The sequence below is a fragment of the Delphinus delphis genome, chromosome 16 (genome assembly GCF_949987515.2).
Source record: "Delphinus delphis chromosome 16, mDelDel1.2, whole genome shotgun sequence".
NCBI lineage: Eukaryota > Metazoa > Chordata > Mammalia > Artiodactyla > Delphinidae > Delphinus > Delphinus delphis.
In genome coordinates this window covers 62,752,609-62,769,103 of record NC_082698.1, presented here as the reverse complement: position 1 = coordinate 62,769,103, position 16,495 = coordinate 62,752,609, and the positions used below count along the sequence as shown (strand labels likewise).

At 51.9% G+C, this 16,495-nt stretch overlaps 1 protein-coding gene across 1 annotated transcript in view; it reads left to right on the top strand.

The window, feature by feature from the left end:
* Positions 1–2,799: 2,799 nt before the first annotated feature.
* HK1 (hexokinase 1) overlaps positions 2,800–16,495 on the top strand; it is a 70,703-nt gene continuing 57,007 nt past the window's right edge. The window contains exon 1 of the mRNA XM_060034879.1: positions 2,800–3,018. Within this exon, the coding sequence (XP_059890862.1) occupies positions 2,956–3,018 (63 nt within the window). The 5' untranslated portion in view covers positions 2,800–2,955. The remainder of the gene's footprint in view (positions 3,019–16,495) is intronic.

The following is a 16,495-nucleotide window of genomic DNA, read 5'->3' as shown; positions in this document are numbered from 1 at the left end:
GTGGAGGTGAGTGGAGAGGGCCGAGCAAGCAAGGAGATATGGGCAGGGGCTCCAACAGGATGGACGTGGAGTGGGCCAAGAAGAGTGGGAAGTGGCTTTGCTGTGGCCAACAGTGGAGGAAGAGATAAGCGGGGAAGAGTGGAGTCAGATTACAGAGGGCCTCAGACACCAGGCAGAGACGTTTGGACCACTCCATCAGGAGGGAGGGAGCCACGCAGGGGTTTCGGGCAGGGTTACGCTGTGATTAGGCTGCTTTTTAGCAGGAGTAGTGTGGCTGGGACCTCAGAATGACTTGGATGGCGGGAAGCCAGGAACCAGGAAGTCTTGCAGTATTTCTGGCGTGGGCTGCTGAGGACTGAGGGTTGGGAGGAGGCGGTGGGGCAGGCCTAGGGATATTTCTCAGGGAATACTGATAGGTCTTGGGACATGGCTGCATTCAGGGGGTGTGGAGGAGTGAGTCACCTTAAGAAGCAGGTTCTCTCTGGAAGGCAGGGAAGAGAAAGCACTGGCAGCCTCCCTGCCTGCAAACAGAACATCTCCGGGTAGCCAGGCCGTTGGAAGGGTTAGCTTCTCCCTAGCTCCAGTTCAGATAAGACATCTCAGTTGCAGTGGGGGGCTTGGTGATGATGCTGGCTGGGCCTGTGTTAAGGGGTATGTGTGCTCCTGATCGCTGCGCTGGGCTCATTCCACCTTCTAGTGCCAGGCCGTGGGCTGAGTGTGAGACAGAGCAATTAACAAAGCACAGTTCTCGATCCTGCTGAGTCTGGCAGAATCACACTCGCAAGACGCAAACGGCACTTGAGAACAACCAAATTGTTCCCATGTGCCCAATTTTGCTTTATGGCCATGCAGGTGGTATAAGTGTTTGATGGATGCCAGGAAACCTCTCTGTTCCTGGTTTATAATGATACTATCCAGGGGGCAGATCCAGGTTTTGTGAAGCTTTAAAGCTTGAAATAATGTTGGGGAGCCTCTTTGGAAAATAATTCAAAATTACAAATATAAAATTGATAGGGCCTCTGAGGGCCTAGAATTGGGGGAATGCAAGCAAGAAGCCCTGAAGTGTAAACCTCATCAGCTTCCCAGTCAATCTTATGATAATACCTACCATTTATTAATTGTATATTATAAGCAGGTATTTTATTTGTAGTATTTCACAGCAACCAAGGGAGGTAGGTGGGCATTAGTATCTCCATGTTATAGATGAGGAAGCAGGCTCAGAGAGGTGACCCTGGATGCCACAGCCATAAAGCTAGGGGGCAGGGGCTGTGCTCTGGACTGAGGGCTCTGGCCTCAAGGGCCACAACTGAGACCCTCTTCAATTGGTGATGTCAAAGCCATGCCCCTGAGGGCCGTTCTGGACCTAAACCACCCCCTCCTGACTCCACTGTACCTTTCTTAGGCCTGGCCACGGGCCCCCAGGATCCAGGGCTGGGGTAGAGGTTATGGGGTTGGACACTGGCCATCTCAGGGCACCATGTGGTGCAGCCTTGGTTTAAGTATCATGGCCTATTTAGGCAGAGGCTACATACGACTGGGAGGACAGCAAAACCCAGGGGTGCACTCGTTTTGAAAACACACAGACCCAAAGTCTAATCCTGGATCTACAGCTTTCTGGTTGTACAGCAAGACACATGGCCTCAGCGAGCCTCCACTTGCTTACCCGTTGAATCGGAATAGCAACCACTTCTTTGTATTTTGAGCTCATTCCATGTCCTTTTGTAAGGCAGTAAAGCTCCTGGTGGTGTTTGGCACACAGAAGCAATTAATCTAAGAATCCTATGGTAGCCATCAGTCCTAGTAGCAGCATAAACACCTCTGATTCCTCACTTCCCTTCCCCCCTTTAAAGTCGAATGGTTTTCTAGGGATTCCTCCCAGCCCGGCTAACTTCCTCCGGGAAGTGAGAAAGGTGGCACCTAGGATGGGCGCCCAAACTGTCCCTCAGCCTCCAGCGAGCCTGGGTGCTCAGGGGGCCGGGGGAGGGGGGGGATGGGGACAGGCCGGGGCCTGCAGCTCAAGTCCCGCCCAGCGGGCGTGCGCCCTTCGGGAGGGCCGGCCGAAAGAACCGGTGACTCAGGGGCGGACGCTGTGGGGCGTCGCTCTTGGTTTAGCAACACAAATCCGCCAGCCGGGGATGAGGCCTGGAGGCGCCGCAGCACGGGCGGGCCAGGGTGGGGCGGGGTAGAGTGGTATGATGCTCCGTCGGTGAGGGCCCAGGTGGGGCTCGGCGCTCGGCCCCTTGGGCCCGCGAGAGGCGGTTGGCGTGGTGACCCGGTGCGAGGACCGCGAAGCCTCCGGGATCTCGCTTCCGCCGCCACAGGCCCCGCTCGCTTTCCACGCCCACTTCTTCGAGCCCCCCTCCGGGCGTCTCCCCTTCCACGGAACTCCCAGGGGCGAGCCCTAATTTCCAAGGAAGGGGACCGCCGCCTCTAGGCTGCCCCGTTCGGCAGCAAACCGGGCTGGGCAATGCCTCCTCTTGCGTCCCGAGCCTCCCCGCCTGCGCCCCGCCCGAGCAGGGCGCCGCCACGCGTGACGGTGCGCGCGCGACAGAACCTCCCGTCCCTGCGCCGGCTCCCTACGTGGGGGACGTGCCGGGAGATGCCGGGCTGTGGGGGATTTCGCGGCGTCGCCCGCCCCCTTTCCGGCACGGGGAGGAGCAGCCACCGAGCTCCCCCGGCCCTGGCCCGGCCGCGACCGCCCGGCGCTGCAGAGGCGCGCGGCAGCCAATGGGCGCCGAGGAGGTGGGCCGGCTGGAGGCTGTCACCCTCGCGGGGACGGGAGCGCGGAGACTGGGAGCGCGCGAGCCGCCGCCGCGCCCCAGGTCGTGGGGGAGGAGCGGCCGGAGGAGGAGGAGGAGGAGCCGCGGAGCTGCAGCCCGGGGACCACTGCTCACCCAGGCTGCGGAGGACAGACGCCCGCCCCAAGCCTGCCGCCCCGCGTCCCCGACCGCCAGCATGATCGCCGCGCAGCTCCTGGCTTATTACTTCACCGAACTGAAGGATGACCAAGTCAAAAAGGTGAGCCCCCGCCGGCGCCGCCGCCCGGCGCTCTGCCCGCGACGTTGCATTCCGGTATCCGCTCGCCGCCGCAGCCGCCTCCATCCTCCCGCGCCCAGCCTCCCCCAGGCCAGCATTGGTTGGACCGCAGGGCGGTGGGGAAGGCTTCGCCCTTTGATTCTTCCCGGGATCGTATGCTGCGTGTGTGTGTGTGTGTGTGTGTGTGTGTGTGTGTGTGTGTGTTGGGGGGTGGGGGGGAGACCCCCGAGACTGGGCTGCCTGCTGCAGTGTCCTTGAAACGGGATGTGGATGTCAAATGGGCCCCCGGGCCGTGCAGGGAGGGTGACCGTGTGGCAACTGGTGGGTTGGTCCACAGGGCCTGTTTGGTACGGTCCAAGCGCCATGGGCGGAGGAGTGATCACAGAGATGCTGGGGAGGTGAGCGCGCAGCAGGCGGGGGTGCTGGCTGGAGGCCATGCATCCCATATTTGGGGTTCCCGGTGGAGGGCGTCGGGTGCCCGGAAAAGCTTTCACCCCGGCTCTCCCAGTTGTTGCGGCTGCTCCTTAATCTGAAGACGGGGCGACCGGCACGGCTTCCTGGAACAAGGAGAAGCGTGGAGGCCACCGGAAACTTTGCTCATAGGCCTCAGGTCTGGAGCGGCATGTCTGAATGGAATTTTTTTATCCCTCTCCGTGACCACTCTGCTCTCTTAACCTGTAATTTCCAGCCAGCCCAGGGAGCTCAAATAAGAGACTGGTCTTTTGAGTCGGATGGAGGCCTTGACATGTATGCTTGTGGCATGTGTGTACTTGCACAAGGACACATTTCCCTACCCTGAGGTATTGCTGCCTTTAACTTATGTCTAACATAAAATCCTGTCTGCTGGCAGGTGTTAAAGGTGTATCTCTCCCTTATACCCGCTTTGGCGTCAAGTTTTTGAGAAACAGCCTAAGCTGTAGGGAAAGACGCCCATTTTATCATGGCCACGCCTGACAGATCTCCTGACCCATCCACACCCAGAATGGGTGACATTATTGCTGGGATAAGCTGGGGTGGACAGCAAAGTCAACCTGACTTTGGAGTTCAAACAAAGGAGCTGTACCTACAGGTGAGAGGCAGGAGCCACAGGTCTGCAGCCACAGGATGTTCAGTGCTCTTCTTAACCACCCAAGACAGCCCCCTCCTCTGGCACAACAGGAAACGGGCCTGCTAAGGGCAGTGACCTCATCAAGGTCACCCGAGGAGTTAGAGGGAGAGCCAGGGCGGGACCCAGGTCTCCGCCTCCCTCCACTGGGAACTTGACTGAGGCTCCTCCTGGAAGTCAGCTGAGGGGGAGGTGCTGAGACAAAGGCATTGGGGATGCTGCTTGGATCCTGGGTCCTGCGCTGAGTGGGGACCAGAGTTGGGTAGTTAGGAGAGAGGCCTGGGAATCTGCCACGGTCCCTCATGGCTACAAGTGGCAGTGACTATAGAGTTGTCAAACCGTGGGACTCATGCTCACTCCCGTGGAGCACCCTGGAGCCTCCTTCTGACCACTGAGCTTGGGGAGCTCTGCACCTCAACATGTGCATTTCACCAGTTTTCTTCAGTGGTGTTGTGTATCCTTGATGTTCTTCCCATTTCACAGTGGGGGATTTAAGGCATAGATGAGTTCACTGCCCTCTCCCTGCACACGGTGCCCTCTGTAGCTCAAGATAGCGGATCACTGAGGTGGGGACCCGAATGACCTTGTAAGCCTCCAGCATCCACAGCCACCAACGTCTGTGTGGCCGCCAGGGGCCATGCTGGGTTGAGGTTTGGACTGCCCTCAGTGGGGCCTATTTTATCAGGCACGCAGTATCTAGTGTGGCCCCAGAGCCCTCCACTCTCGTGGTGGCCTGATTCACACTCTATCCAGCAGGCTCCTGTAGGCATCTGACTGTGTGACTTCTGAATCGATTGATCCTCAAGTCCCTCCTCTGAGACTGGCATTCTGAAATTCCCTCCCCGCCCTCCTCTGGCGTCAGAACCTTGCTGGAGGTGGGTCTTGAGGCCAGAGCTTCCACCAGATAATATTATTGGTCAAGGAGAGTCTTGAACACAGGCTGGCTTTCTTGCACCTCATGGAGGAGTTCTCAGGCTGCTTTCTATGGGGGGAGTATGTGGATTCCTGCCAGGGGGTCACCTCGGCCTTCGTGATGGGCTGTGTGACTCTGCCATCCGTGATTGTGGTTCTCAGGAAGCTTCCTGGGCCTCCTGAGCACATAGTGGGCACTTGTTCTGATGGCCTAGTCAGTTTTCCCGGCCCCTACTCGAGCAGATCCTGGGAGACTCCATGTGCTCTCCTGGGACTCAGGACTTTTTAGAGACCAGCTTTTCCTACCTACCACTTACCCTGGGACTCCAAGGTACGTCCTCCACTTGCAGGACTCCAAGCCCTGTTCCTCCTGCGGGAACTGGGCCCTACCTGCAACCTGATGAGGACCCAGTGCAGACAGCCCCCACCCCGCCGCACCTGCCAGTGTGGGCAGCCATGGTGATTCAGCCCTCCAGCCCTAGGTGGCCTCTGGAGCTCTGGAGACAGCGCTGGCATCCCACACTAATCCTCATCCATCTACTTGCCCTCTGGCCTGGGTGTAGAGGGAAGATGGGGATGGTGCCAGGGAAGGTTTGTGGGATTGCTCAGGATACAAAAGTGATCGTGAAGGGGTATCATTTCTCCCCCCCGTTGCCTATGAGACACATCAGTAATTCAGCCTCATAAATATATCCTGGGTTGAAACAGGCCAAGCATCTGGCTTCGCAGCCTGGAGTCCCATCTTCCAGACTGCATCTGCATAGTGTTGGATGATGTGGTGCGGTGAAAAGGGTGTTGTGGCATTAGACTGAAGTTAAGTATAAAACATAGATTTCCCTTTTACTCTTCTAGTGCTTTTAGGAGGAAAAGGATGCACATGTGTGCTTGTGAAAGGTTCCGTTCATCAGAATACCAGACATCTGTTAATTCTGCAGCTAGAGCCTGGGTCTTTTTTTTTTTTTTAATTATTTATTTTATTTATTTTTGGCTGTGTTGGGTCTTTGTTGCTGCACGCAGGCTTTCTCTGATTATGTCGATGGGCTTCTCACTGTGGTGGCTTCTCTTGTTGCGGAGCTTGGGCTCTAGGCATGCAGGCTTCAGTAGTTGTGCATGGGCTCAGTAGCTGTGGCTCGCGGGCTCTAGAGCGCAGGCTCAGTAGTTGTAGAGCCTGGGTCTTTTGACCTCCAAGTAACTTTTACTTTTAACTTTTACATGCCTCTCATCTTGCGTGCTTCCTCCACTTGGGTTAGCCATTAAGAGCTCGAAGGAGGGTAAAGGATCACGTAGTGCTCTGTTCCTTTAGGAAAGGAAGCTGGGTCCAGCAAGGTCAGAACTGGGCCTCTAAAGAAAAACTAGAGGTCCTTTCCTTCAGGGTTGACAGATGGTGAGCAAATGCCAGTGGATTTTCTCTGGGAGGGATCCCCATGATCCTAAGGAATCCCCATAAGCAGGTGAGCAACAGGTGTGATTTGTCCAATGGCTGAACCCAGAGTCCTCGAGTGGTTGGCTCAGGAAGGCAGAGGAGAGTATGCTTAGCAGTTAAAAGGCTACCAAGTTCTTTTTCCTTGGAGCCCATGTATTCCAGCGGCAAAAGCAAGCATTTAAAAAATGCCCATTTCCGTATTGCTCGGGGGGTGAGAGAGATGAGAGTTAGAAAATTATGAAAACTATCTCATGCACCTTTTGATCTGGTGTTATACAAGCATCCAGTAAGAGCCTCACTCCCTGGGGAATCTTCATTTCATAATCCCTGTCCCCTCTGCCTTGGATGTTCCTTGGAGTTCTCCCCCTAAGAAAATGCCCAGCACTTCATTTGGTTTGATAATTTGGGATTGTCGTGAGGGAATAAACTGGGAAAGTGGGTGGGTATGCAGGACTTTCACATCTGGCCGTGCTGCGCTGTCCTCCCACATTCCTCCTGTTTTCTGGAGAAAAGACTGATTTGTCTCCATGTGTGTCTGCAGTCAGGGGTTCCTGCCTGATAGAATTAGCCACTGGAGTCAGCGCTGAACATGCCTGAGGAGGCCCTGGAGGAGATGCTGGATAGAGAGGCATCCATACAGCTCCGTGTCCAGGAAGCAGTCATGGCTAGACAGCAGGCACCTGCTTATTGATTTGAGGCCCTTTAGAATCAAATCCGATCATGGGAACTCAATCATTTCTTCAGAAAATGTTTGAGTCCTTTATTATGTGCAGAGTATTGTGCTAGGATGGGGTGACAGCTATAAACCTGGTAGAAATAGTCCCTATTCTCATGGAGTATAAATAATTATTTGCTGTCTTATGATAAGTGCAAAACAGAGAATGCTATGAGAGCTATAGGGGCCAGTGGTCAGATCTTGGGTGGGAAATCACTAGCCTAAGAGTTGCTTAAAGCCAGGCTGTAAGGAATTCCCTTGTGGTCCAGTGGTTAGGACTTGGCACTTTCACTGCCGAGGGCCTGAGTTCGATCCCTGGTTGGGGAACTAAGATCCCACAAGCTGTGCAGCACGGCCAAAAAAAAAAAAGAAAAAAAATCAGGCTCTAAATGTACAAATGGAAATATTATACTTAGAAACTTCGTAAGGGAGAGTTGAATAGATAGTTACCAAAATGTAGCTTTGCTTTCTTTTTTTTTTTATTATAAATTTATTTTTATTTATATTATTTACTTTTGGCTGCATTAGGTCTTCGCTGCTGCACTCGGGCTTTCTTTAGTTGCGGCGAGCGGGGGCTACTCTTCGTTGCGGTGCACGGCCTTCTCATTTCAGTGGCTTCTCTTGTTGCGGAGCACAGGCTCTAGGCACGTGGGCTTCAGTAGTTATGGCACACGGGCTCAGTAGTTGTGGCTCACGGGTTCTAGAGTGCAGGCTCAGTAGTTGTGGTACACGGGCTTAGTTGCTCCGCAGCATGTGGGATCTTCCCGTACCAGGGCTTGAACCTGTATCCCCTGCTACTGGCAGGCGGATTCTTAACCACTGCGCCACCAGGGAAGTCCCTTGCTTTCTCTTTTTTTTAATGGGTTGTTGTCGCTGAGCATCCCAAGACACCTTCTGGGTGCCATATCAGCTATCAATTGTGTGTGTAGCTATATGTGTGCGTGTATGTATATATGTCTGTCTATACCTAACAATACACATAGACACACTAACGTGCACGTGTGTGTGTGTATGCTTTCATCTGATCTTTCAGAAACCTGAGCGATGATGTCACGATAGGAAGTATTATTCCTGAGCTCCCGGGGCAGCTCCCTCCCCCTCGCAGCTCCTCCCCTGGACATCCTGCTGCCTTGTGTACAGTGGACAGAAGGCAGAGATTTTATTCCCCATTTAGAAACAGGGACTGACTGGAGGCCCAGAGGAGATGAATGACTCTCAAGGTCTTAGAAAATCTGGAATGGGATCCATAGGGCCATTCTTGCTCCCCCCACTTCTTTCCTTTAGGAGAAAAACCCATCTTTGTTGATTTGAACAATTTAACTTAGAACCTGTATTTTAATTCTCTCCCCCACAAATCAATACATATGAGTTAATTTTTTATTATGAAATATTCGGGGTGTGTAAAAAATATTGAAATTAACATAACAAACACTTGTGTATCCACTCCTCAGCTTGCGAGGTAACAGACACAATTACAATTACATTACAGACACGACTAAAACCCCTTCTATGCCCGTCTTCAAGTCACATTCATTTCTCCTCCCAGAGATGACCTCTGTCCTGAGTTTGGTGTTTTATCATTTCCTGCATGTTTTAATATTTTTATTACATATCATGTATCTATGAACAGTATGTAGTGTTACTTTATATGGCTTTAACCTTTTGTAAATGGTGTTATCCTGTTTGTATCCTTCTGCAACTTGCTTTTTTTTAAGCTCAACGTTGTATATTTGACATTCTTCCATGTTGATCTGTATACCTCTGTTTCATCAGTTTAAACTGCCGTATGCCCTTACATTGTGTGAATACACCAAACTAATTTATCTGTTCTTTTGGTAAGCCTTTGAGTTTCTGATTTTTCAAATTACAGACAGTGCCCCCATGATCCTTCTGTACACACGTAAGTTGCTCTAGGCTGTGTTTCTAGGGCTGAAATCGCTCAGTGGAGGAGTGAGTGCATCTTCCCACTTTTAAGATTTTGCCAAATTTCCTCCGTGGTCATGTCAGCTCCCAGTCCAGTCAGAAGTTTGTACAGGTTCATATGGTTCCACAGCCAACCCTTGGTTACAGTAAAACCTTAAAATTTTTTAATAGGTAATTTTGAAAAAAACTGTTTCTTCCCAGCCATTTCCACTCACATACAACATTTGAGCTTGGCTTAAAATTAGCCATTTCCTAGTTTACCTTATGAAGGGGAGCCCTTGCTGCCCAGTGTTACTGAGTGAGGTTGACAGCTCACTGTGAGCAGTGCCCACCCCATTGGCTGTTAGCACAGTGCCCAAGTGGTGGCGGGGTAGGGCGTACAGAGAGAGGCTCGTGAAGGCTCTCTGTGTCCCCTTGTGCTCTAGCATGAATTCGTTAAACTTTTCTGGGAATTAAAACAAACAAGTGTGCTTTTGCCTGTACACACTCTCTTCCTGGGTGGATCTGACTGGGGCAGGGCTGGCTTATCTGTCCCCTAAACGTTTCTCTATTACAGAAAGCTCATGCCGGCAGCCTCTCTCAGACTATCTTCCGTAAAAGGAGAGGGTGGCTGTGCGCCACCTGCCCCCCGCCCCCCACCAAGGCACACTGCAGTGTGAGGTCTGCAGCCCAGCCCTTTGCAAATGCGGTCCCTGGGGAGGCAGAAAATGTCAGATCACGTTCATCTGATTGCATGCTTGGTTACAGGCTCTCAGACGCCGAGGCCTTGAGGGGGCCTTGGAGGGAAGGGTGCACTGAATGCCTACTAGGGGCCTCTCTTTCTTAAAATGGGTCTTATTTAATCATCAGTAGTAACAATACTAATCGAAGCCAACATATATAATGCCTGTCACATTTGCTGCACCAAAGGCATTACATCCTCACAGGTCCCCCGTGAGGTGGGTACCCTTATGATTGCCACTTTTGGATGAGGACTCTGAGGCTCAGATATAAACAGAAGAGCCAGCATTCAGACGCATTAAGTCTTCTGGCAGAGCCCCTGCTTTTTTTTTTTTTTTAATTGAGATATAAGTCACATACCATAAAACATAGCATTTAAACAATTTTTTTAAAATAAATTCATTTATTTTATCTTTGGCTGCATTGGGTCTTCGTTGCTGCACACGGGCTTTTTCTAGTTGTGGTGAGTGGAGGCTACTCTTCGTTCTGGCGCGTGGGCTTCTCATTGCGGTGGCTTCTCTTATTGCGGAGCACGGGCTCTAGGCGCGTGGGCTTCAGTAGTTGTGGCATGCAGGCTCAGTAGTTGTGGCTAGCGGGCTCTAGAGCGCAGGCTCAGTAGCTGTGGCGCACGGGCTTAGTTGCTCTGTGGCATGTGGGATCTTCCCGGACCAGGGCTCGAACCCGTGTCCCCTGCATTGGCAGGCAGATTCTTAACCACTGCGCCACCAGGGAAGCCCAACTTACCATTTTAAAGAGTGCAAGTCTGTGGTGTCTAGTATGTTCACAAGGTTGTACAAACGTCACCACCATCTATTTCCAGAACATTTTCATCACCCCCAAAAGAAACCCCATACCCATTAAGCAGTCACTCCCCATTGCTCCCTCCACCCTGATATCTACTTTCTTCTTTTAATGGATTTGCTTCTTCTGGACGTTTCATATGAATGGAATTATATAATGTGTGACCTTTGTGTCTGGTTTCTTTCACTTAGCATGTTTTCAAGGTTCATTCATACTATAGCATGTTTGAGTACTTCAGTTCTTTTTATTACTGAATAATATTGAGTTGTTTCTCTATACCACATTTTGTTTATGCATTTGTTAGTTGAGGGACATTTGGGTTGTTTCCACTTTGCGGCTGTTATGATAATGCTGATGTGAACGGTTTTCCCTGTGTGGACATACGTTTTCATTTCTCTTGGGTATGTGTGTAGGAGTGGAATTGCTGGGAGAGCCCCTGCTTCTGTCCACCTGAGGAAGGCATCATCTCCATTTAGAAATGAGGACACTGAGGTCCCCACGTAGTGAAGTGACTTGCTGACCACACAGCTCATGAGTGATAGGGACAGAAACACTACCAGGTCCCCTGACTCAGAAACCCATGTTCTTTCCACCATAACACATCCAACTCTGATTTTGCTGTTGAGGGAAACAGATTCAAGGAAGGAAAGAGGCGGGGCCAGGGCAGAGCTGGGCATGAGACCCTCCATACTCCCCCGATTCCCATTCCCCATCCTCCCCTTCCTCCCCATCCTCCACTTCCTCCCCTTCCTCCCCTTCCTCCCCATCCTCCCCTTCCTCTCCTTCCTCTCCATCCTCCCCTTCCTCCCCATCCTCCCCATCCTCCCCTTCTTCCCCATCCTCCCCATCCTCCCCATCCTCCCCTTCCTCCCCATCCTCCCCATCCTCCCCTTCCTCTTCTTCCTCCCCATCCTCCCCATCCTCCCCTTCCTCCCCTTCCTCCCCTTCCTCCCCATCCTCTCCATCCTCCTCATCCTCCCCATCCTCCCCAGCATCAGCACACTGGTTTGTGCCTGCCATCCCCACCCCTCCACCCCTCCACCCCCAAGCTGCTCAGTGTTGACCAGCTCCCTCCACTTGGGCAGGAAATTGACCCAATAAAGTCTTTTACAGTGAATGTTAGGGATTTTCTCTGGTTTTCAAATTTTCTTCTGTACCCTTTTCATTTGTCCCCTTCCCTCCATCCTGTTTGCAATTAAAAGAGGACACTTGGGGAGGCCAGTGATTTCCCTGAAAGACCTCCCCATGCTTCCTATAAGGCATTATTCTAGCTTTCTCTCCCAGCTTCTGCCTGGCCCTACTGTAAGCAGCTGATTTCCTTGATTGATTGACACGTGGGGTTTGCCTTCAGCCTTGTTATTCAGTCTGATCTCATTTCTCTAATGTCCCCTGGTGCCTTCCGGGACCCTCTCTGGGTGGGTGGGGTGAGTTGAGTTGGAGACCCGCAGGCCATCCTTGTAACAAAGACACCAAGTCACATTTGCAAAGTTCTTTTCCACTCTCAAAATACTTTTACATGCTTGAGTTAGTGAAGTCCTTCTGGCAAGCTTGGGTGTAGGTGTTTCTTTCTGCATCTTACATGTGGGGCAGGCAAGCTTCAGGAAGTGGAAGTGATCTGATCTTTGGTGGCCAGAGAACAGAGGGCTGGGATGGAGACACAGGTCTGTCTGACACTAGTAGGCAGCTGTCACTGTCATGCAGATCCAGGACTTCGGTCCAGGGCTTCAGGCTTCTAAAGCAGTGCATTGCAGTGGGCTCCCAGCAGAAATCATCACCCAAGGCTCCCACGATGGGGATGTGATTGGAGTGCTAGAGCCGTGCTGTCCACAACAGTAGCCACCAGCTACTTGAGCTCTTGAGCACCTGGCTCTTGAGCACCTGAAATGTGGCAAGTCTGGTTTGAGATGTGCTGTTGAACATAAAATACAGGATTTTGAAGACTCTGTATGACAAAGATACATAAAATAGCTCGTTGATCATTTAAAAAATATTACATGTGGGAATAATATGTTGGATATATTGGGTTAAATGTTATTAAAATTAATTTCACCTGTTTTAAAAAATCTGGCTACTAGAAAATGTTAAATTACATATGTGGCTTGCATTGTATTCCTACTGGAAGCACTCTGCTAGACAGGAAATTTTATGCTTCAGAAGTTCAGGCAGAGGCACTCTGCATTTAAGGCAGTGGGTTCCTGCGGTCCTTGGGCCTCAATTTCCTCATCTATAAAGCCAGGAGCCTGGAATCCTTTATCTTTCAAGGATCCCTCTAGCTTGAGCAGTGTTGTTAGGTGGACATCAAGCTCTCTGGGGCTCAGTTTCCTTATCTGTCAGATGGGGTAAATGATTCCTACCTCACTATCTGCCCATTTATCAAATCAGAGAATGGATATGGAAACACTTGGAAAGCGTACTGAACTGTACAAATGTCAGATATTATCATCGTTGTTCACCTGGAACACACCTGTAGGCACCTGCCGAGGCATGGTGGGGGAGTGTAGCTTCCTGGATAACAGAGGGTAAGCGGACAGAGCCCTGAGCCGGGGCAGGGATCCTGGGTACCATTCTGCTTTGCCACCATGGGATTTTGAAAAGCCTGTGTTCTGAGGAATCCATGGTGTCATGGAGCTCCTATGCCCACCATATGAAGACGAGAGGGCAGTTTTCATTGTTGCTTTTTTACTGATGGAAAAACACAGAGATGGAAGTGACTTGCCCAAGGTTATAGAAGGAATCTGTATAGCTGGAGGAGGCCTGAAGCCCTTCACTTTCCAGCCCAGTCTGCTCCCATCACTGCAGTATTTGCGAGCCATGGCTCTGGGGTCTGGTTGTCTCATAGTGAAAGCAGAGCTGTCCGTACTTCGGACCCTCTCTTCCCTCTCGTCTGGAGGCACCTGGCACATTGGGAACTGTGAGTCTGGTGCCTGGCCCTGCCAAAGCCATTGACCGTGAGGCCCAGAACGAAGCCTGTTGTTCTTGCCCCGCCACATTCCAGGGCTGTTCTGTTCCCCTTGAGGGACTGGGTACCTCCTTTATTTTTAGCTAGTTCAGTGTGACAGCTTTGTTCTTGTCTGGGCAAGGGCCTGGTCTCTCACCAGCGGAAAGTGCCTCTTATCTTGAGCCAAGGTCACCAGGAGGACCTTGGGCATGACCCCACGGCCTTCTGTGGTCCTCCTAGCAAGAGGAGTCTGGGGAAGTAGGGAGGGAGCACCGGGGCTGGGGTCTGAAGCCAGAGCCACCCTGGGTGCTGGATGCTCGGGCCTTTCGCTTGGCTTCACGCCCCGGTTCCTCCCATGTAAAACAGGGCTGATAGCGCCCACCCTGCAAGTGTGCAGCTTGGATCAGGGCAGGCGGAAGTGCCCAGCAGGGGACCCATCCTTGCTGACCGTTACATCACAGTTCCCAGAACCTCAGTTTCCTCATCAAGAACGGGGATCCCGTTTTCCTCCGGATTTGCTCTGATTAAACAGAAGTGTTGTATGTGTGAACAGTCCATGGTGCTTCATAGGTGCTGCGTCCATGCTCACTGAAATGGAACTCACAGTTCAGAGGCGTCCATTAAATGATAGATAAGGCACCGAGAGCTGTGTCTGAATTTTGGAAAAGGACTGGAGAAGGGAACCCTCCCCTCATAGTGTGTGAACATGCCGAAGGGACCCTGATGCGCTGGGGATGTTCGCACGCACAGCTTTCACTGAGAAGCCTCTAACGTGGGATTTATTTTCCCAAACACATTTCCTCTTTCAGATATTCCACAGTCTCTGGGAGCCTTGAAGAGCGGAGCCTCCTGATTATCTGTAGAGCGTTTATATGTCCCCTTGGGCCTTGAGGTGCAGATGTTGTGAGGCGAAGCAGGCGTCTGAGAGCGCCTGGAACTCTCCATCACTCAGGGAGGGGCTGTTGGCTCCACGCAGGTCGCCCTCAGGCTGAAGTGAGGGGCTGGTGCTGGAGAAGGGCTGGGTCATTCAGGGAACAGGAGTCTCCGGCCTTATCTGAGCCAGCAGACCCTTCCGAGAAGACCTCCCTGGCCAAGCGTCTCCAGAGGCCTTCCTGCCCCTCCAGGAGAGCAGCCACTCAGCCCAGCTGAGAAGCCACCTGAGGGGGTGGGGACACAAGGAAGTTGGAAGCGTGGCCCCTGCACCCCTGGCACTCGCAGTCTAGTTGGAGGCGTGCACCATGCACGTGTTGCTGCGGCGCGGGCAGATCGCTCCTACGTAGCACGAGGGCCGAGGGGATGCCGAGGAGAGCGGCAGCTGGTGCTGGGCGGGCGGATCATGGTACCCCCTTCGGAGGAGGTGGGTGTGGAGTGGAGTGCAGAGAGGCAGTTACAGGCCAAGCCAGCCGAGTAATAGAGGGGGATCTGTGAGGAAGGACCGTCGGGGGTGCAGAGGGCAGGAGGGTGCCGGGAGCAGATGATCCTGGTAGGGAACCCACAGGGTCCAAAATGTCTCTCCTTGTGGCCAGTGCCCTCTCTGCTCAGGTACCAGCTGCCAAAAGCAGGATAGAAATGTAGGTTCCTTGCGGCCGACACCCTTGGCAGTGAGGTGGGGCTGGGCAGGCAGGAAGAGGGTTGGACCTGCAGGAGGAGGGCTTGGGATGGGACCCACCACGGCGGAGGGTCCCATCAGGCCAGGACCTTTGGGCTTGCTATGGCCTTTGAACTTCCTTCCCAGGATTGTGTGAAAGGGGAAATGAGCAGTTCAGATCCCTGGTAGCTGCTGGAGGGTGAATGAGGCTTCCAGAATAATCAGGCCGGAGCAGCGTGCTTTCTGCAAGGCAAGGGAGCCATGCTGCTCCTGCAGTGGATGGAGCTGTGGCATTACTGCCACCATGTTCCCACGTCTCGCTGCTCTCAGAAGCCCTGGGCCTGGGTTCGCCCTGGCCTGAGCAAGAAAGGTACTGAGGAGGGACCACAGAACCAGGAACTTGGTGTCTACTCCGGTTTTCTTGCTGACCAGCGGTCACCGTGGCCAGTCGAATAACCTCTCTAGCCTCTAATTTTTCCTTAGGGCATTGAATGTGATGGCACCTGCCCTGCTTCTCTGGACAGGATAGTTTAAGGACCAGCGTGTGAAAGTGCTATGCAAAGTAGAGAGGCCTTCCTAGGTCAGAGTCAGGTGAACACACCCACATTACAGATGGAAAGACTGAGGTGCCTGCAGGATGGCAAAGCTGGAGTCTGGCGCAGGTGTTTGTACTACCCAGTCCATGTCCCATCATTGAGCCAGGTAGGGTCCTGAGAAAATCTAAGTATGGCTGGTAGTGTGAGTCTTAGAGGCAGTTCCCCGAGGAAATAGAGGAGGAGTTAAGGTTTCAAGGGAGAAACTGCTTATAATGTGATTCCATTTTTTGTAAAATGAAATACAAAAAGACCCAAGCCCTGTATGTATGAATGTTTGTTTAGGTAGGAAAACTGTCCTAGAACATAAAGCTCTTTTAGCAGGGATTTCTCTGGGGAGATGGAGGGAAGAACTCAGACTTTTTACTTTTGTGCATTTATGTATTGTTTGAATTTTTTTAATAATGAGTGTATATAACTTATTGTTACTATAATGTACTGTTAGTTTTTTTTTTAAGTAATAAAACAATCCAAATGTTTCAGAGGACTTTTGTGAGAATCTTTTATTTGCTATGGTTTCAGGCAAATGACCACCTACCTTTAGTTTTCTTTTCTACAAAATGGGTCAGTAATATTTGGTAATCAATGCATTTCTCTAGGTATTTAGGTAAAAGGAATTAGGGATATGTGATTATGAGTTAGACAAGGGAGTGAGGGAGATGGATTCCCTTTCTGTCATTTCGTTGGAAGGGTGGGAAGAATTCTTGGTACATAATTAAAATTCTCCGAATAGCTCTCTGA